Below are 21,892 nucleotides of genomic sequence, written 5' to 3' on the forward strand. Positions count from 1 at the left end.
ATGTCTACTTGAGAGTTTTAAGGGCACCAGGGCAATGACCAGGGGGCATGGAGGCAATTGCCAAAGTATCAGGCCTGTTATACATTTTACATGATCAGTACCAAAAGCATCTTCTTTCTCTAACAGATAGGGGCCTAATGATAGCACTCTCATCCATGAAATCTAAGAGACTATTTTTTCACGACCCAATTACCGTTGTGAGGGTCAACCGGGATTTATTGGCAATTAGCATACCTATACCGTTTCATTCTTCCTTTCATAAAACCTCGCCTCATTTTTCTTCTCTCTTCTCAGGGTAGATCATCAGTCCATAACAACCATCATCACTGTTGTAGATGTTGCACTGACAGAATTTGAAATAGCGAGGGGGATCAAGGTAGCAAAAGAGAGAGAGAGAGAGATTGAGAGCGCGTGCCGTTCGTTCGGTAGCCGGCGGCCATGTTGACCAAGGAATATCGCATTCCCTTGCCACTGAGCGTGGAGGAGTATAGGATAGCCCAGCTCTACATGATTCAGGTGAGTTGTTGTTGTTTTATTATTTTTATTTTGGGGGTTGAACAAAGAATTGACTAGAGTGGGATTCGAACCAACGACCTCCGGACCTCGGGAAAGTACTGAGTATACAGTGCTACCACACATCGGTGTATGGGTAAAAACCAAAATTAATATTCTTTATCCCCGATGCAAATTTAACATCTATTATATCGTTGCGGTACCCGCTGCCAAAAACATAGAATTCGAACTGCCTCTAGCTGCCGGGCAACCTCGGTAGGCTAGTTGGTAAGACACTGCTCTAGAATTGCAAGGGTCGTGGGTTCGAATCCCACCCGAGTAACATGCCTGTGATATGTTTTCACAGGACTCGGGAAAGTACTGAGTATACAGTGCTACCACACATCGGTGTATGGGTAAAAACCAAAATTAATATTCTTTATCCCCGATGCAAATTTAACATCTATTAGACCTCCGGATTAACGTACCGGCGCTCTACCAACTGAGTTTTACGTCTATGGATGTGTATTCCTCTGAAATCCAATCTTGAGTCCTTCTCAACTTGTTCATACAGAGGATCAAGGTTAGTTATTTTCCCCCGACTCTTGCAATAAAGCTGGCTTCAGGTCATTGTGGAAAAGTTCTCAGAAATAGAAAACTAAAGGTTAGTGTTGATTCAAACCTCCTAGGCCATATTTGAGTACATCTGTGCGCAGTGCAGAGGGTTCAGCATTCTCCCTCGACTTGCGTCAGCTTTAGGTCATTTTGAAGACATATTCGCTGAAATGCAATTTTACATCTGGGTATAACACAGAGGGTTCAGCACTTTCCCTCGTTTTGGGTTAGCTTTAGGTCATTTTGCTGACAATTTCGCAGAAATGTAATATTACAGTCTATCCTTGCAAACCTACCTGTGCCTGTCCCTCTAGTACATTCGGGTACTGTTATGTAGTGTCAAGCGTTAGCTTTAGGTCATTTTGAGAGGATTTCCCCTTGGACAACGTCAGCCAGTTTAGGACAAAGCGTTGTCCCTTTAACGTCCACTTTAAAGATTATCTTTCAACGATTTCCTTCGGAAGTGTTACTGTTTTCCTCGACTCGTGCAATGTACATGTAGATGGCTCCTGGCCATCGTGGTTTTTAAAAAGAAAAAAAAAACTACTGCAAACCTCCCCATACCACTCCTTGGTACATTTGGGTACACTGCAGAGGGTTTGACAATTTCCCTCGACTTGCGTCAGCTTTAGGCCATTTTGCTGACAATTTTGCAGAAATGTAACATTACAGTCTATCCTTGCAAACCTCGCTGTGCGTGTCCCTCTAGTACATTCAGGTACTGTTATGTAGTGTCAAGCGTTAGCTTTAGGTCATTTTGAGGGGGCAAAATTCCCCCTTGGACAACGTCAGCCAAAACGTTGTCCCTTGACTTTAAATATTTCCTTTCAACAATTTCCGTCAAGAAAAATAAAAAATCATAACAGGATGCAACCATAGCACAGATGTACATCTCAGGTTAACATGCACCAATTTCATAATGCAGTTTCACAGAAAATGCTGCTTAGCAAATTTCTTTGTTGTAAGCTTGGGCGATATCGATTTATTTTATTCACGATATATCGCCAACAATATATCGCGATATTCGATATAATCGCGATTAATTAAATTTGACATCATCAGTCTTCAAACTCCCAGTGAAAGTTGTAGAAGAGACAGTCATAGCATAAGAGAGATGTTCTAATGACCTATTCTTCTGGTTTTACTCCAAACCTATGGGGTGCAAGATGTCTCAGCCAGGAAATACATCGCGATATTGCGATACTTAATCGATATCGCGATATATCGCGCGATATATTGTGATATATCGTGATATATCGCGATATATCGATATTTCGATTAAAACCAAATCGATCCGATATCGAAATCGTTTCCAAATTAGTATCGCGATATTCGATAATATCGTGATATTGCCCAAGCTTACTTTGTTAAGCATGAACTGAGTGCAGCCACCAGGGACAACAATATAAAACTGTTTAGAGTGTTGGACCCAGGTTGTTTGAAATTGTAGATGAAAGTAAAGTGCATGTTTACTCCTGTTTTCCTCGAAATTTTGTTAGTGTGTAGAGTGACAAAATTTGTAAAACAATACATTTTTTTTTTCAAGAACATTATTACAAAATTGTCCCTTCTGTAAAAAAGGTTTTAATTCCCTCTGCATTCTTTGCTTCCTAAAATTGTCATTTGGATCACGCACTAAGGAATAAAAAAAAATATGTTGTGTTGTCGTAAATTGTCCTACCATAAAAATACAGCCGACCCTAGATATATATTTTTTTTTCAAGGGAAGAAATTTAATGATAGAAATCTATATTAAAGACATAAAAAAAAAAATGTCTTCAAGAGTTTAAAAATATGCTTTTTGTTGTGTGTAGCCTTGTTTTCTTTTGTTATCATGTTCACTAGCGGCTTAAACAATTAGAAAACATTTCAATTTCGTTGCTGGGAGGGGGAAAAAATCCCTACCTACCTACCCTATTTTTTGGGGCCCGTTACCCCAACATAACTTTTTATTTATTATGCATAATGCCTAGTTGACACCCAGCTTGGTGGTAATTCTTATACAGAGACCGGTTCCCAGACAAAAAACTTACCATTGTTGTGTAATAAATGACTTCAAATTAAATGGGAGTGGATTAATTTTGGCGAATGTCGTGGATTTTTTCCCCGGACACCCTGGTTCAATTCCTAGAACTACAAGGACATATTTGCAAGTACCCTTTCGTTGGTTAATGATTAATTACTCAATGCTGGTTGGTTTGAAATCTACTGCTCTGGTGCTGAGGACACTGTTCCTAAAAAGCTATGTGAAGTCTTAACCCCAGGAAATTTACAATATCCACGGAGAAAAATGCCTTGGTGCCCTTGCCCTTTCAAAAACGCAACATACATGCCTGATACATGTAGGATACATGTAGGTGTTTCAAGAGCTAGAGAGTGTAAGAGAAAAGAATGTCTGAAATCAAAGCGGTGGTAATTGCCTCATGGTGCCCTTGAAATGATCTAGTAGAACTTAACAATATCCTCATTGGGTGCCCTTTACCAAGGAAAAAATGCCTTGGTGCCCTTGCCCTTTCAAAAACTAAGCATACAGGGCTGGCGTCTATGCATGTGAAATGTGGAGAGTTGTGAATTCAGGACATTAGTTGTGTCGTGACATGATGCGTCTGAGTGGGACAAGGTCCAAGGCAGAGGCTGCAAACATTATTTGTGGAGCTACGGACAAATGTGTATCGACGCCAAATCGCTTTCAACCCAGCAGTTGCTATGGTCTCTAAAAGAGTGTCTAAGAGGAGAACGAAAACACAAGAGTGAAATTCACAGAATTATTGCAGTACTCAGCAGCAGCTTTCCCCGGCCCATGCATAATAGACCCAATCAATCATGGAACGTGGTGCAGTGAAGTTTTCTTTTGTCTTTTTTTAAAGGCAGGGTGTACTTTTGGTAATTACTCAACAATATGACCAGGATACAAAATTGCTTGGTAAAGAGCACTGGAGAGCTGTTGATGACACTCTTTGATTTAATGTAGTTTTAGAGATGGAGAAAGTTTGTCACCTCATAAATTTGAATCTGAGAATGGCTTTAGGCATGAAGCAAATATTTATTTATTACTGGTCTTTCTTAGTGATTTTGATGGTTAATTGAAGACACATTTGCATGGTGGAAGTTCTCTCTTAATGTAAAAGAGTGAAAAACCACTCGTTTTGTCTGCCATACCACTCTTGCAAAGAGCCATTTAGAGTGAAAAACACTTCCAACTTGATTTATGCGAAGTTTGATCAAATTTCACTTAGAAACAGTGATACCGAGTGACTTTCACTATCATTAAGAGCGAAAATGCCACCACTCGGACAAGAAAGTGAAATTTTCACTCTTTTACATTAATAGAGTATAAGTAGGTGAGGTTTGCGGCAACACCATGTGAAAATCTCTTTTTCTCCTGAAGATGAGAGCACACTGATCGATAGTTGGGTTTCAGAACCAACACTACCCAAAAGAGATTTTCACTTGGTGTTACCGCAAACCTCACCTAATTATTAGCTCTAGTCATACCTGGATCCATGAACACGGTTCAGAGCATTGATTTATGCCCAGACCATCTTTCCCTGAGTATTTGATGTTTCTACTTGAACTCTTTCAAAGTAATTTTGACAGTAAATTCCTGGAATTTTCTGGTACTTCACCTGTCCATGACCCGTGCTTAATAGCTCCAGCCTACCCGAATCCATGCGGTTAAAAGCATTGATCTACATGTATGCTCAAACTTGTCTTTCTGTGGCTTGTTATGTTTCAATTTGAACTCTTTTATATATTTGTCTTGCGGTAACTCCATCTGGTATCTACTTGCGAGGTAGACCATGTTCTTTTGAGAACTTGTCTTGCTTCATATTCTACTACCGCAAAGTAGATTTTCTGAATTTCGAGAGACTTCTCAGTTCTGAAAAGAACTGTCCTGCTTTTTTGCTACTATCTGGGTGGAACGTAGAAAATCTGCCGGTACTGTACTTTGCTTTTAGTGGATCGAGGGGACTACTCTTTGTTAAACTTCATTACTGCGGAGTGAGTTCTTAATTGGTCTCAACGCTTTGACTAGCTTGCTCTTTAGTAATCGGCAGGAGACTCTTTTGTTGAAGTTATTTTGAGTGTGAGTTCCTGGAACTGCTTCACCTCTTCCTAAACCCGTGCGTCATAGTTTGACCCGACCTGAATCTGTGAACACTGAGCTCAAAGTATTTTGTGTTTAATGCAGCATACTCTGGCTCTGTATGTATGTTTCTACTTGAGCTCTTTCTGAGTCATATCATGAGGGGGAATTCCTGGAACTTCATGTGCTTCCCCTTTTATCTAACCCTCTGACCCAAACTAAAAAGCTCCAGTCTTCCCGAATCCATCAACCCATTCAAACATGTCAAAGCATTGATCTACTCTTCTTTATGTGGCTTGTAATGTTTCGACATGAACTCTTTTATAAAAGTCATTTTTAAGGTGAATTCCTGGAACTGCTTCACCTGTCTGTGACCCATCTTTCAAAGATTGACCCAACCTGAATCTGTGAACACTGAGCTCAAAGAATTTTGTGTTCTACGCAGCATGGCTCTGTATGTTTCTACAAATGTACTTGAGTCATTTCATGTGGGGGAGCTTTTCCTCTGACCCTCTGACCCAAGCTTAATTGCTCCAGTCTTCCTGATGATCCGTTGACGCAATCAAACATGTCAAAGCATTCTACTCTTTGTGTTTCTGCGACTTGTAATGTTTGACTTTTTGATAAAAATCATCTTGAGGATGAATTCCTTGAACTGCTCGTTTAAGCCAACCTGAATCTGTGAACATGATTCCGAGTTTCATTGCGTGCTCAACGCAGCATACTTTGGCTCTGTATGTTTCTAATTGAGCTCTTTCTGAGTAATTTTCAAGGGATGAAATGCCTGGAACTACATGATCTTCCCCTTTTCTTTGACCCTCTGACCCACGCTTAATAGCTCCAGTCTTTCTGAATCCATCAACGCATTCAAACATGTCAAAGCATTGATCTACTGTAAGTTTCAGAGCATCGTTCCTGGCTTTTTATATTTTTACAGGAACTCTTTTAAAAGCAATGCGAGGGGAGTGTCCTCTGGGCTTGAATTTGGTGTAAATTTCATCAAGACTTTAGGGCTGCTAGCTAAAATAAATTGTACTGGACCAAAATATAGTTTATAAGACCAAAAACTCAACGAGAAAGAACTTTTTTTTGCAGAGTTGTACATGTTTTGTAAACGGTTTTCGTTTGAACAAGCACTATAGAGAAGATTTATCTCATTTGTGTTATGTAGGTATGACTTAAAATGCTTTCATTTTCAACAGACTCAACTCGACATCAACATTTGAAAATCATTTCTTTCTGTTAAAGATATCTTACAGTGGAATATTATTATTCAATTGAAAAAAAAAAACCCACAGGACCACTGGACCACTGGGCTTGTCCCGTCTTGAGTTTACTGTGGTCTAGTGTTAAATTTTAGCCCCGGCCCTGGAACAACTGCCCAGGCTTTTACACTGAGGCTTTTACGCTTCTATTTAAAACTCTCCTAAAGGCATTTTCTTTCACAAAAACAATGTGACAAATTCCTGGAACAACTCTGCTTGGTTCCCTGACCCATCATGCATAAAAAGCTTCAATCTACTCAATAAGGTGAACACGGTCTGCAGTTGTCCAAATCCCTGCTTATACAGTTTCCACTTTAGCAAGCGTTAAAAGATATTTTGAGGAGAAGTTCCTGGAACTACCTCGGCCTCAGTCTCTGGCCCATTCTTTTAATAACTCCAATAATACTCAATCATGTTGATTCACATTGTGAATCCATCCCAGGAGATTCAGGTGTTTCTCTAGTAAACAACTCTAGAAATGTTCACCCCCTTTGTAGCTTTTTTCCCTCCCGTTTAGATTCTGTACCTGTATTTTTGTAATTTAGTGTAAATAAAACGTGCCTCATTATCGACATACACAGACAACTCCAATGAAGGGTCTTTGTTGGGAATGCTGACATTTTCCCCAATTTTTTTTTTTTTTTCTTTTTTCTCCCAATCGTTTTGGAGGCAATTTCCTATTTCTTTTCTTTTTTCTCCCAATCGTTTTGGAGGCAATTTCCTAAATTTTTATGGCCACTTTTAAAAAATATTAAAATGGCCTTGCCCTCTAAAAGATGAAATTGCAGGCATGAAATTGCAGGCATGACATTAAATATGAACAAATATACTGAGAGAAAAAAGAAAAGAAAAAAAACCTAACCATTAAAAATTTAATTAAATGCATCATGTACATGTTGTGTACAATTGTGCAAAATCAATTTAGTGATGCATTGTGATAATCAAAATATTTATCAGTGAATATAAAGTATCAAGAATTCTGTCAGATGTGCTGCATGTTTCATCCATGAAAAAAATTGACACATGCCCCGATAAACATGAACTCTGTAAAAATCAGACACATATAGAGGCTAGATTTGTAACGGAGTAACCCCGCAAGAAGATGCTTCCTCCTTTTGTACTTTAGTCAGCAGTCAACACACTCTTGAATATCAACCAATTTTTTTGTTAACAATCCGAACGAACAAAACACACGCAAAATCAAATTGTCCTATGCCCATAAAACCCTGTTATTATATTCCACAGAGTCACCCACCGACTCTGCACGAAACGGACGTGGTCTTAAGTTACAGTGTGCCGTGCTTTCAACGTTTACCGTACAGACTGTTATTTGAGTACAGTAATGATATTACATGTATATTGTGTTGCTGAACGACAGAGTCTCTTTATAGTCATTCATTTAGGTCTATAAGGGGCTGGCTTTTGTGTGATCTCTCATGCAATCCATATGGAGACCGTGTACGGTTTTTCTGCATGTCTTTGACTCGTCTTTGTTGAGGCACATTTTTGTCGTCAGTGTAGCGCTTTTCTTTTTTATATATATAGTTTGGTTTGATAGACTAGACCTTGAATGCGTTTGCACATGCTGGGAAATGTTGATTATGTGTAGTGTGTGTAGTTATGACCATATGTATCATGAGATGGGAATTAGGCTGACATAGAGAAAGTAGATAATGTACCCCAGTCTTACATGTACTCTAACTGCAAACTGAAACCATATCAATCACTCTATTGTGCAAATTTCCAAATCACATGTATTCCATATTCTATTTGTGAAAAGATTTGCAGATGAACATTGATATTTTATACTCGCTGGGGAATTTGGAAAGAGGGCCAAAAAAATAAAAAAAACAATTTGGCAAAATATTCTTTGTATTCATTTTAGATGAAGAGAAACAACTTGCAGGAGAAATCAGTACTTGACATGTACATGTACAGTATGTGTTGTGTTAAAGGCACAGGACACTATTGGTAATAACTCAAAATAATTATTCGAGCGTAGAACCTTACTTGGTAATGCGTAATGGGGAGAGGTTGATAGTATAAAACATTGTGAGAAACGGCTCCTGCTGAAGTAGTATTCGAGAAAGAAGTAATTTTCCAGGAATTTTATTTAGAGACCTCAGAATTAGATTTTGAGGTCTGGAAATCAAGCATCTGAAAGCACGCAACTTTTCACAGGTTTGTTATTTTATGCATATGTTGAGATACACCAAGTGAGAAGACTGGTTTTTGACAATTACCAATAGTGTCCAGTGTCTTTAATAATAATAACTACATAAAGACACGTATAAAGTGCAGTGATTGTCCCAAAACAGCTCAAATCACTTAGCACTATGTAAAAAAAAAAAAACCTACATTAGATAGGAAAGACAGATGTCATTGGCAGGAAAATTGTTTAAAAAATTACAGTATTACCTACTGCAAGAGACTAGATTTAAGACAATCATTGATCACTTGTCCTGCCAGCCTTTGGAAATAATTATGAATTTTTTATAATAAAACAAAAAATGGCGCATGTATTTGTGGTAGCATGTCGTGACATATTGTTTCAATGTTTGCCCGACTGTCATTGTTGGATTTCAAACAACATTTTGAATAAAATGTGCCCATTCCCCATGGTATTGGAGGATCCATTGAAATCTCAGCTAGGAAGAACTGTTTGACCATGATCTTGTGCACAGACTTTCTTTGAAGTGTGTGTTGATGTTAGACTAAAGCGAGTAATCAGAGCAAAACATTCAACGATTATTTGCCAGCCAAATATCGATTGCACAATGCTTGTAATGTTCACACTAATGAAATACATGAATAAGAGTTTTCATTGTGTACCCCAACTGTTATGCTGTTCAGCCCAAATTACACATTATTTATAGAACGTGCACCATGAAAATCCCAACTGCTCTCAAATATGGTCCCTGAACACACACCTTCTACCGAAAATAAAAGAGGAAAAAAGAAAATGTGTGGGGGTGGGTACCACATGTGTGCGAAACCATATCCATACTGTTTCAGCCAAATTACACATAATTTATAGAACGGTCCGAATGAAAAACCCCTACATGGTCCCTGAACACACACCTTCTAAAAAAAAAAAAAAAGAAAAAAAAAAAAAAAAAGTCATGCACTGGGTCCCTCCACACTGTGTACACTTTTGCATTCAGGGGAATTTTAAAATACAGGAGCATCGAGATCGAGAGAGCTAGCGAGTGAGAGAAAGAGAGATGGGGTAGAAAAAGCCCCATTATGTATCACTAGCATAAATGCTCGGGGTCTGTCTCATTGGCTAGTAAAGGTTGAATAAATTAGGAAGACTGTGTAGAGAGGGACAGATACATAATATTTGTGATGGAGGAGCCTTGTTTAGCATTTTTTTCATGGAGCAAATCGGTGATGTCTAGCTTTGTTTTCTATTTTATGAATATTCTTATATCTTTCATGGGAGCATTTCTCTCTATTTTTATCATTATCCCCCCCCCCCCCACCCCCATCTCCTCCCTCGTCTACCTTCCCCTTCTCACGAGGTGCGTTAGTAATCCCTGGAATCTCTGCGTTATTATTAACAGTTCCTCTCATGGCAATTTAGTTTGGACGACAGATTATTACAGATGTTGCAGCGGAGGTTTACTGCACGATATTCTTTTCGGGAAACCGAAATGGACGGGGGACGGGTTGGCATTATAAATGAGCCGAAAGGGAAGTGGTTTTGTACAGCGTACACGTATGACAGAAAAATTACAGTGTGTATGAGTTACATATTTTCAATTATGCTAGATGTTGGCTCATCAGGAGGTTGATTTATCGTTTTTGTTTTGACATGTTGTGATGGAGAGGTGTGTTGTGCGGTGGGAAGGAGCGGGTTCGGATATGTTTAAAGGTACTGGACACTATTGGTAATTACTCAAAACAATTGTTAGCATAAAAACTTACTTAGTAACGAGCAATGGATAGCTGTTGATCGTATCAAACATTGTGAGAAACGGCTCCCTCTGACGTAATGTAGCTTTTGAGTTTGCACTAAAATATTTGAATTGATTTCAAGACCTCAGAAATCAAGCATCTGAAAGCACACAACTTGTGCGACAAGGGTGTTTTTTCTTCCATTATTCTTTCGCAATTTTGACGACTAATTGAGTTCAAATTTTTACAGGTTTGTTATTTTATGTATGTTGAGTTACACCAAGTGAGAAGACTGGTCTTTGACAATTACCAATAGTGTCCAGTGCCTGGATGTGAATTCACATGTACAGGAAAGAAGTCTCTCTTAAGTGATGTTTGAAGGGTTGCATGGTGAGAAGAATAAGAATTTAAGAAATAGACAAGTTTTGCAGGTATTACCATGTACAGGCCTTATATTTGCCTTTGTTACCCGTGTGCCCACTGAATATTGCATTGCCTTAAAGGAACACGTTGCCTTGAATCGGACGAATTGGTCTATAGAAAGCATTTTTACCCGTTTATTTTAAAATGCATATGGTTAGAAAAATGTTTTAAAAGTAGAATACAATTATCCACACAAACTTGCCCTGAAATTGCTCGATTTTCCTTTTATTTTGCCAACTAACACAATCGCCCATTTCAAAAATTTGACTCCATGGCCGACCGTGTCAATGAGGTAAAAGGAAAACCGTGCAATTTCAAGGCATGTTTGTGTGGATCATTGTTTTCTACTTTTACAACATCTTTCCATCCATATGCATTTTATAATAAACGGTTACAAACACTTTTCAAAGACCAACTCGCCCGATCCAAGGCAACGTGTTCCTTTAGTTTCAACTGTAGCATTTGAAATGGCCTTCTAAAACGAAGCATACAGCATGTACAAACATGTATAGAATCTCTTTGAGGGAGAGTTAGCTCTAAAAAAAGCTGGTTTGGTCTTGACTTTTTCCAACAGTTTGCTCCGCTCGCCTTCAGGAGAGAAGTACTGTATATTAGTCTCTCTCATTGAGGAAATGATGACATTTCCATTCATTTAGTTTAATTCAATCAATTTATTTCCATATTGGTGAAAAAGGGGGAATAATACACAAATTAAGTTCAATTATTTAAGTCAAAGACAGTCAAGAATAGGTCTAGAAAATTGTTAATGAAAATGAAATGAAAACAAAATACGGAGCATACCAATATGGGGGCATTTACAGAAGCCAGAAAGGTTTATTTTGAAATGCCTGACAAATACAAAACAAAAGGAAAATTGGAAAATATCAACAAATTGTCCATCAGAACATTTGTTTATAACATGTTAAGAGGGCAAAGTGAAAGCAGATGACACAGGCTTCTTGTCCCAAAGGGGCTGTGCAATTTTTTTTTCTGTAGCAAAAAGGAGACTTCTACATAAGTAGGAGAAGAGAACGCCACGGGTTCAGTGGAGGTCTTCTTGCTGATTTATTGCCAACCCGAAATGAATTTTGTATGCACAAATGTCTCCCATGAGTCCAATTTCATAGTATGTGCATTGAGGTGCTTCACTGAACACATGTCATTTGGGCCAGTGATCCAGGAATCCAATATCGTGAAGCTGTTAAGCAAAAAAGAAAAAAGAAAAATGGTGCTTAGCAGATTTTTTCTGTCAAGGGGATATTAGCTGGAAACCAGTCACAGAAATTAATACACATGGTATGTTTAAATGCTAAACCTGTCTCTGCTTAGCAAGATTTTTTTGTGCTGAGCATGTTTTGTGCTTATACAGTACGGTTACATGAAATTGTGTCTTGTGTTTGTTAAGCAACATTTGGGGGGTTAATACCAAAGAAATGCTTGAAAAGTCCTCTGAAACTCCTTCCTTCTCATTAGCAAAGGAGCCAGATGTTGCACAGGCTGTGGGGACATTACAATTTTGTCTCCTTAGAAGAAAATTTAAAGAAACACGTTGCCTTGGATCAGTCGAGTTGGTCTTTGAAAAGCGTTTGTAACCGTCTGTTATAAAATGCATATTGGTAGAAAGATGAATGTGAAAGTAGAATACAATGATCCACACAAACATGCCTCGAAATTGCACGGTTTTCCTTTGACCTCGTTGACTACAACACTGTCGGCCATTTATGGGAGTAAAATTTTTACTCCCATAAATGGGGCCGACCGTGTGTTAGTTCGCAAAGTAACAGGAAAATCGTGCAATTTCGAGGCAAATTTGTGTGGATCATTGTATTCAACTTTTAAACCATCTTTCTTACCATACGCATTTTATAACGAACGGTTACAAACGCTTTTCAAAGACCAACTCGACCGAACAAAGGCAACGTGTTCCTTTAAGGGAATGTTGGGGGCTGGCTTGGACTGTCTGAGGGGAATTTGGAGTGATTGAATTGTCATCTTTTTTAAATCTCAAATTAAAACCCATCTGTTTTGACAATCTGGTTATAGTGCTTAGAAACTTCTGTATTTAAAGGCAGTGGACACTATTGGTAATTGTCAAAGACTAGCCTTCACAGTTGGTGTATCTCAACATATGCATGAAATAACAAACCTGTGAAAATCGGTCATCAAACTTGCAAGATAATATTGAAAAAAAAAAAACACTCTTGTCACACGAAGTTGTGTGCGTTTAGATGGTTGATTTCGAGACCTCAAGTTCTAAATCTGAGTTCTCGAAATCAAATTCATGGAAAATTACTTCTTTCTCGAAAACTAGGGCACTTCAGAGGGAGCCGTTTCTCACAGGGTTTTATACCATCAACCTCTCCCCATTACTTGTCACCAAGAAAGGTTTTATGCTAATAATTATTTTGAGTAATTACCAATAGTGTCCACTGCCTTTAACGCTCCATAAATGTTGTAATTATTATCATTATTATTAAATAATCTTTCACTGACATGTAGTGTATGTATGAACAGTTATTGGAGTGGCTGTTGTTTAAATGATTGGACAATTTGAGCTTGAATAATTTCCCCCTTTTTTCTCATCTTGATTTTTCTTACAACCTGAGCACTTCACTCTAATGTAATTACTTTTGAAGAAAAAAGAAATTTCCTTTTGAAAAACAACTTCTGTTGTGTAATATTTCCCCCTGTCCTTTCCTGTGAATTCCTTTGTTTTCCTTCGGAAGCGGCCTTTTGCTTCTGCCGCTCTGTTGTTCCGTCCGACCATCCAACTATATAATGTAATATTATCAATTCTATTTTTCTGATTTCCGTCTTGAAATTGATCAAACTGGCTCTGGCATCACATCTATAAAGCCGCCATGAACATGAATTGTTCTGGTTCTTTTAAGGGACACGTTGTCCAAATGAGAATACTAGTCTTATTATACACCAAATGAGAATATACTAGTCTTTGACAATTACCAAAGATGTAGATGTCCAGTGCCTTTAACATAGGTCCAAGGGCAAAACACAAACAATATTAGGCTCTATGAGTGATTTTTCTTTAAGTGTGACAGGTAATGATTGAACTCTTTAAGTGGACAGTTTGAGTGTTATTTGTATCACCTTTTTAGATTGGATAACCAGCTTGATTTAGCTGTTATTCAGCCAGAATGTATTTTCGATTGCTCTTGGTTTTTTTTTTCAATTGAAGTAAACTCTATTTTTTTTTTCTTCATGTATATAAAGCCGCATATTAGACTTAAAGGCATCATGTGAAAATTTGAACTCAACTGGTCGTCGAAGTTGTGAGATAATAATGGAAGAAAAAACACTTCTTTCTCAAAAACTACGTTACTTCAGAGCAAGCCGTTTCTCACAATGTTTTATACTATCAACAGCTCTCCATTGCTTGTTACCAAGTAAGTTTTTATGCTAACAATTGTTTTGAGTAATTACTTTGGACACTTGGAACAGTCCTCGCTATGCTATGTGCACAAAACCAATGGGGACATTCATGTTTTCAACAGGAAATTCTATAGTGGTAGTTGAACAGATATGGGTTGATTTGATTAAAAGATCAGTGAATGTGATCCATTTAAATATTTCATGTTTTCACCAAAGTGACAGCATGTCAAATGCAACAAATTCTTTGAGCATCAGGGGGTTGCTACCGTGTGATAATCTCTTCAGCGTTGTGTAAAAAAGAGCAAACTAAACATCTTTAAATCAACTGTAGAGTCCATCGAACTAAGACACTTCACCATTGCTTCGTCTTTCGGATGGGACATTAAGCCGTTGGTCCTGTGTGTTATGTAACACATGTAAAATAACCCAGTGCACTTATCAAAAAGAGAAGGGGGTTTGCCCCGGTGTTCCTGGTCCGATCGGCAGCAAATTGCACCACTGCACCTTGTAAAACATGACATGGTGCTATCAGAATTAGGTCTCGTAATTCAAACAAAGTCCCATATCTTCTTGCAGGAAATACTGTATGTTACAGCGCCAGGAGCGTCACTGAGTAACCAACATGTGCGCTATATAAGAAGCCACAATTGTTATTATTATAACCATAGAGTGTACTACCCGTAAGGGGCTGGTGTACATTTTTGAAAGTAGTGTACATAATGTGCCCATCTCCAACCAACCAGCCACCCCTAACAGGATTTGGTTTTTGATAACAAAACAGTTGCTTGCATAAACTGACAAACCTGTAGAAGTTTAAGATCGATCGCTCATCTTGATCACAAGAAAAAAAAGTGAAAAACCGAGTACACATTTTGCATGACATCGATTTAAAATAAAAACTTGATAAATTGCTCACTGAGCGATAAACTCCAAACGGGAAATTAGTTTTGTTCGTTTCTCATAAAACACGACATTTCAGACAGAAATATTTCAAGGGATGTTTTCTACTATCATCATCATCATTAGACCGTGTAAGTTTTATGTAAATCTGTGCTCTTAAAAAAAAAAAAAAATTCTCAACAATTCTGTAATGTTCCTTTAAAATGGTTGTCTGTAAATGATTAAGCAATCCGGTTAAGGTTCCCAGATTCTGAGGTGCCTTTGTTTACAAATTCATCCTGCGATCAATCAAATTTTAACCAAACACACAGAGAGAAAAAACACGTCACAGTGGCGCTGACTGATGGGAAGGCGGTTGTTGGCATTTTCCCCCTGTATGATACTCCTGAGTGTTTTTTAAAGGGTTTGGGTACTTTTTGCACATTTACATTAAACTTACACGGTTTAAAGATAATAATGGTAGAAAGCTTCCCTTACCTGCTGAGGAATTGCTGGTTCGTTTTTGGAAAGGCAAGAGCACCAAGGCATTTCCTCCTTGGTAAATGGCACCCTATGGGGAAATTGTAAAATTCTACTGTACCATTTAAAGTGCACTAAGGCAATGACCAGGGGGCATTGAGGCTTCATTGCCTCATGCCTGATACAAATGTTCCTAGTCTTAACCATATGCTCAACAGTTTACCCCACAAAAGTCCAATGTGAACTTAACTATAGTTTGAAAGGTCTTTTCCAAAGGTTGCACCTCCTTTTCAGAAAGAACGCTCATTTCCTCGACTTTCAACACACCCAACGAGCCAGTCAACATCCAGTTGCGAGCATGCGAGAAACACAAATGATTTAAAATCATTTACCCTCTTTGTTGGACATCCGATATTCATAGAAATTGCTAGGCAATAAAACAAAAAATATTGCTTTTAAAACGTGACAGTTGGTGTAAACTTTCAAGTATGCATAGTTGATGTTTATGAATTGTGTATTTTTTTCCTCCAGACGTTAAAGAATCCGATTGATTGGATTTCTGTATGGCGGCCATAACAAAAATACATATCGTGCGTTTTATCAGCGAAAATGATTTATGCCGCTGTTGTTGTCAGAATATTTCTGTTTGTGGAATCGCTTTAAATTCCTGACTGAATGAGAAAGGCGTTTCATTCTGATGAGTTATGTTGAAGATTATTTGGTTGAGTTTGAAGGCGATAGGAATGTTTCAATTTGATGCAGAGTGTTGAATGTCTTGGGATATGTTGAAGAAATGGCTCTTGTTCAATCAAGACTCTTGTTTCTTGTTAGCAAAGGCAGTTTCTTTTTGGTAAAAGGCACTCCAGTGACGAAAATAGACACTTCTACTTGAATATCTCACAGGGCACCAAGGCAATGACCAGGGACATGAAGCATGGAGGCAATTGCCTTGTTGCCTCCATAGTGTCATGCATGCTAATGATCAAATAAGCATTGATTACTAGACATGCCCCTCCCCCCATCATCACATTTATGGCAAACATAACCGAATGTTTCAGATGAAAATATCGAATAAAATCACATTTTTAACTTTGCTTACTTAGCTGACACATGTAAAGTTCATTCACGACCTACATACACTTCACATTTAAAAAGATGAAATTGTGGATAGTTCTTCAGAATATAACTTTGTATGATACAAAAGGGAGACTGCCAAAATTAGGCCTACATGTAGATAGCTTGGTCGATACTCAATTTGTCTGTGTTCAACTATAGAAAATTTACCAACAATGTAAGGTGACATATTAAAGTGTGTAATTTGAAGTGTATATTTAAAGGATTAAGTAACTTTTTGTAACATTAAACACAATGTCCACAGATTTACATTAAACTTGCACAGTTTGAAGATAATGATAGCAGAGATGCAAAGACCAGAGGCCAGCTACATGTATGCGTGAGATTTTTCAAAGCTCACCACCGAACATTGTAGATTGCGTTTTTTGTACACATGAGCGCGATTTGGCAATGCATTGTCGTTAATTTTTATTTTTTTCCCGGTCTGGCCCAATGCGTGAGAAAATGGTTGCTGAGCGTGAGACAGAGCCCAAATGCGTGAGACTTGGTAGGTCTGTGATAGTAGAAGGCTTCCCTTAAAATATTACTAAGTGAGGTGCTGTAGTTTTTGAGAATTGAGTAAAACAAAGTCATGAAAATTCATTCAAGCGCCTTACAGTCAGCTCAGGGCTGCATACTCCCAAGGGAGCTGAGAAACATTACAGGGGGTTATTGGCCATGACCAGCGCATTGATACGATTTTGTGAAATGCGCTATAGTAGTAGTAGGATTACAATAGCTTGGCACCTGGGCTGCATATATTGCTAAACAAAACTAAAGGCCCTTATGCCTGCCAAACACCCAGTAGAGTACCAAGCATAACAATTTCAAGTGCGTGGGGGTTTCAGGAAGATATTTTCTTTGCTAATAATTAATTTAACAGCTGTATGATGTTAGCCTAAGCTTGACATAATTTTTCATTAATCTATTTCTGAAAACGTACCTTGTTTAAGGTATTATACATGATTGGTAATGCGAAAAAGAAAAAGAACAAAATTTGTTTAAGTTAAGTCTGAAATTATACTTGGGTGTCATTTTAGGCAGATACATGTATGTGCGCTTTATAAATCTCGAATTATTATTATTATTTATACTGATTTTGAAGTTCATGCTACGGAATCATTTTTCTGTGAACAGTTTCCCTATTCAATAAACTCATAAATAACAATAAATAAAATAAAAAAACCATCTGATTTTGGTTTTTACATGTACATCCAAAATTTAGGACAATACTGCTCTAACCATCTGTATTTACAAGTAAGCTTTTGGAGAGAAATTAATACAAATAATTTTCTGGGTCATTACCAAAGTATCATCCTTCCTTTTAAAGGCACTGGACACTATTGGTAATTACTCAAAATATCTGTTAGCATAGAAACTTACTTGGTAACGAGCAATGGAGAGATGTTGACGGTATAAAACATGAGAACCAGGCTCCCTGTGAAGTAACAAAAGTTTTTGAGAAAGAGGTATTAACTTCATCAAATATTAGAATACTTCAGGCCTGACACTTTTTATTATACATCTGAAAGCACACACAAAATTTCTTTCATTATTCTCTTGCAACTTCAATGACTGAATGAATCCAAAGTTTCATAGATTTTTTATTTTATTCATATGTTTGGATACACCCTTTAAGTGTCTAGTGCCTTTGAGTTGTGGTAACATTATACATACGTTACAATGTCCGATTGATGTTTTTGTCTACCTGAAACATGGTACCTGCACATTATATTTCTAGAGCAATAACAATTAGGAATGAATCATCATCGGGTTTTGCCCTGAACTTGTTAAAGTGTCTAGACAGTTAACAGGGCTATTAATATTATTAATATCATTATAATAAGCCATGGTTTGTGAGTTAAGAGTTTAATGTCTGGTACTTTTATCGGTCAAAGGGAACACTCAAATTGGAATCCCAGACTAAAGACAGTGTTGCTGCATCATCTGGGCCCAATTTCATGGCTCTGCTTACCGTAAGCAAGGAATTGGCGCTTATGGAAGCAGGGAATTCTTTGCTTACGGCAAGCGTATTTCACGAGTTAGTTGCGAATTTTTGCTTCTGCGCATGGGTACCTACTCCATGTTACTAAAATATGGGCATCCTACGCTTACAAGGCTAGCGCAGAAATTCGGCGCTTGCACGTAAGTGGGGAATAGTGATCGTAAGCGCTTAAAAATTTTCTTGCTAAGCAGAAAGGAGGAGGGATACCAGTCACAAATTGTACACGTGACATGGTAGTCTGCTTGAACATTATGCTGGTCAGAACAATTCTGCTAAATGCTTGGAGGAACATTACAGAATTGGGTTTGGTAGCGAAAAAGTTGCTGGCAGTGTAAGCACTTTATGTAATCCACCATATAAACTGACAAACCTGTAGAAGTTCGAGATCGTTCGGCCATCTTGGTCACAAGAGAATAGTGGAAAACGGATTACAAATTTTGCATTGCATCAATGCCAAAACTAAAATGAATGAAACGCTCACTGAGCGATAAACTCCAAATGCGAAATTAGATTATTTTTTTCTCATCAAATATGAAATTTCAGAGAGAAATATTTCAAGGGATGTTTTCTACTATCATCATCATCATTAGACCGTGTAAGTTGTATGTAAATCTGTGATCCTGATTTTTGTTTCTTACATATTCTGTAATGTTCCTTTAAGCAGCTCTATGAAATTAAGATGTGGAATTAAAGTCCCAAATAGGGAAACTGAAACCCATGCAATCAGGTAGTGCCTAAAAACGTGTTCCACAGGCTTCAGGTCGAAGCACCTCGACTCAAGTCAGGGTCCAATCGGGTGAAAAGCAGGGCAGGACCCATTATATATATAGAATACAACACCTAGATCGGCCGCGCGTACATACGCGGGTTCTGGCATGGGGGCAGCCATTAGCCTATCTCAAACATTCATCTTCTACCAGCACTTGACTTTTAGCGGCGCGTCCATAGTGGTTAAAGGCCTATCTCCCATGTTCATTTTCTGTGCGTTACCACCATCACGTGACTTTTTAGCGCGTCCATGAAAAAATAGAAATGTATGTGTACAGCTTGTGGCGCGTATGTACGCGCTGCCAATCTAGGTATTATGTTCTATATCTATGGGCAGGACCCTACTAAGTCATTGTGAATGCCTGACTTTTGATGGCTCTTCATTATTTTGTTCTTTCTCTCTGCAGAAAAAGAGCAGGCAAGAGAGCAGTGGTGCAGGGAGTGGAGTGGAGATTCTGATCAACAGACCGTATGAAGATGGCCCTGGAGGAACGGGTCAATATACCCACAAAGTGTATCACATTGGAAGCCACTTACCAGGTAAAATAATGGCCCTGATGTGGACAGGTCAATATTGTGGCGGGACCGGGGGGTGGGGCCAACAAGTCTGGTCTTGTTCGACGGGGACACCGTCCCCCGGGTTAATTATCACACCCCAGAATATATTTATGAGCCCTGGTGCTCAGGTGAGCGGCTACCCAAACACCAGGGGGGGACTAATAACGAGCGGCGGCTAAAGCCTGCGGGCGGTTCGTTTGGTGGAGATTTACCACCACCTAGACTTAGATTAACCTCAAATTATAAACGAGCAGTTAGGAAACCTCAAATAACCTCACGAGGATTCATAGGTTCCAAGGCACAATTAAATGGTTTATTTCAAGTACAATAATCAATAGATAATTCACAGGTTTATAATCACAACACAACCCAATAACCTCGCCTTATAATAATATCAGGCCCTTAGTCAATGCAATCAATAAATGCACTAAACCTCATACAAAAGTTATACACAAGTGGGCCCAAGTGACAGGTGAACCTCACACCTCATACAAGTTACACAATCTGCTCAACTACAGACTATGCCTCACACGGCGTAACTTCTAACCCACAAAAGCTAAGCAGGAGGGAAATTCCCCAGGAACCTTCCAGCGATAAACAGTGTGCCTCACCGAACTACATACAAGTCGTGAATTCCCCGGGCTACACTCAACCGTTTTCTCTACCCGAGATGCGGTTATTCGCCCTCACACAACCTCAGTATTCGCAGTTCCAACGCAAGGAAACACAACACCCGCTCCCGTTCCCAAATTTCCGGTACACAAGCTTATTAGTTACCTCGCTCTTCTATCTATACGGTCGGCGGTTCAATCCTCAATCCATCGACAACACAGCAACACGTAACCTCACTCCCTAAATGCTAGACAAGCCCAAGAGCAACACGTGGAGAGATAACCTTCAAGATCAGATAACACAGCACGCCGCAGAGAGAGAGAGCACGCCTCCAGCGCCGCCTGTTTTATAGCCAACGCGCAGACCCCACGCGACGCAGAAAAGGCGCAGTAGACTGGCCACAGTCCACCAACTACACTCAACTTACACCCTGTTCTGCCACAATATATACCAAACAAAATGTATTACATGTGAAGCCACTAACTGCCCTTTTGTAACAGGCTAATATAATATACCCACACAATGTATCAGACTGGAAGCTACTTACTGTATACTAGGTAAATAATGGCCCAAAGGACAGGTCAATATACCCAAAACAAAATGTATTACATTTGAAGCTACTAATGGCCCTGTTGTAGCAGGTCAATATAACCAGAAAGTGTGTTACATGTGAAACCACTAATGGTCCTTATGTAACAGGCTAACATAATATACCCACAAAATGCATCTCAAAGGAAAGGAAGCCACATCAGTGTATCAAAATCCAGGGCAATAATGCCCCTTTTGTGATGGCCAATATACCACAAAACAAAGTGTTTAATTAAAAAGCCATTAATCGACTCTTTTGTAACAGGTCAATATACCCACTAAGTCTTTCACACTTGTTGCTATTGAGCACTCTTTTGTAACAGGCCAACTGGAGCCCAATTTAAAACTCACTACGCGGTAGTGAAGTTAATAACGAGAAGTCCCCTCGATCCACTAAATCAGAAGTGGCAATCCTGTCCGATTTTCTACCTGCCGCCCTGGTAGTAGCTAAAAAGCGGGGAAAGTTCTTTTCAGAACTGAGAAGTCTCCCGAATTCCCCAAAATCTACTCCGGGTATAGTAGAATATAAACGAGACAAGTTCTCAAAAGACAATAATCTACCTGGCAAGAAGATTATTATAATACACACATGGTGCTACCGCAAATCAATTATAATAATAATAATAAAAAATATATATAGCGCCAAAGTCCGCCTAAAAGACGCTCAAGACGCTTCAAAGAGAGACAATTTAAAAAGCAAAAGCAAAAAAACACTAA

General features: G+C 38.6%; 1 protein-coding gene across 5 annotated transcripts in view; it reads left to right on the forward strand.

Annotated features, from left to right (window-relative positions):
* LOC139938249 (membrane-associated phosphatidylinositol transfer protein 1-like) overlaps positions 1-21,892 on the forward strand; it is a 91,719-nt gene that overhangs the window by 22,944 nt on the left and 46,883 nt on the right. For all 5 annotated transcript variants that reach the window (XR_011786119.1, XM_071933660.1, XM_071933658.1 and 2 more), the window contains exons 3-4: positions 295-516; positions 19,825-19,957. Coding sequence is in view for 4 of the 5 variants with exons in the window: in XM_071933660.1 (XP_071789761.1) it covers positions 439-516; positions 19,825-19,957 (211 nt within the window). In the remaining variant the exon portion in view is untranslated. The remainder of the gene's footprint in view (positions 1-294; positions 517-19,824; positions 19,958-21,892) is intronic.

Source organism: Asterias amurensis, chromosome 6 (assembly GCF_032118995.1).
Source record: "Asterias amurensis chromosome 6, ASM3211899v1".
NCBI classification, from domain to species: domain Eukaryota; kingdom Metazoa; phylum Echinodermata; class Asteroidea; order Forcipulatida; family Asteriidae; genus Asterias; species Asterias amurensis.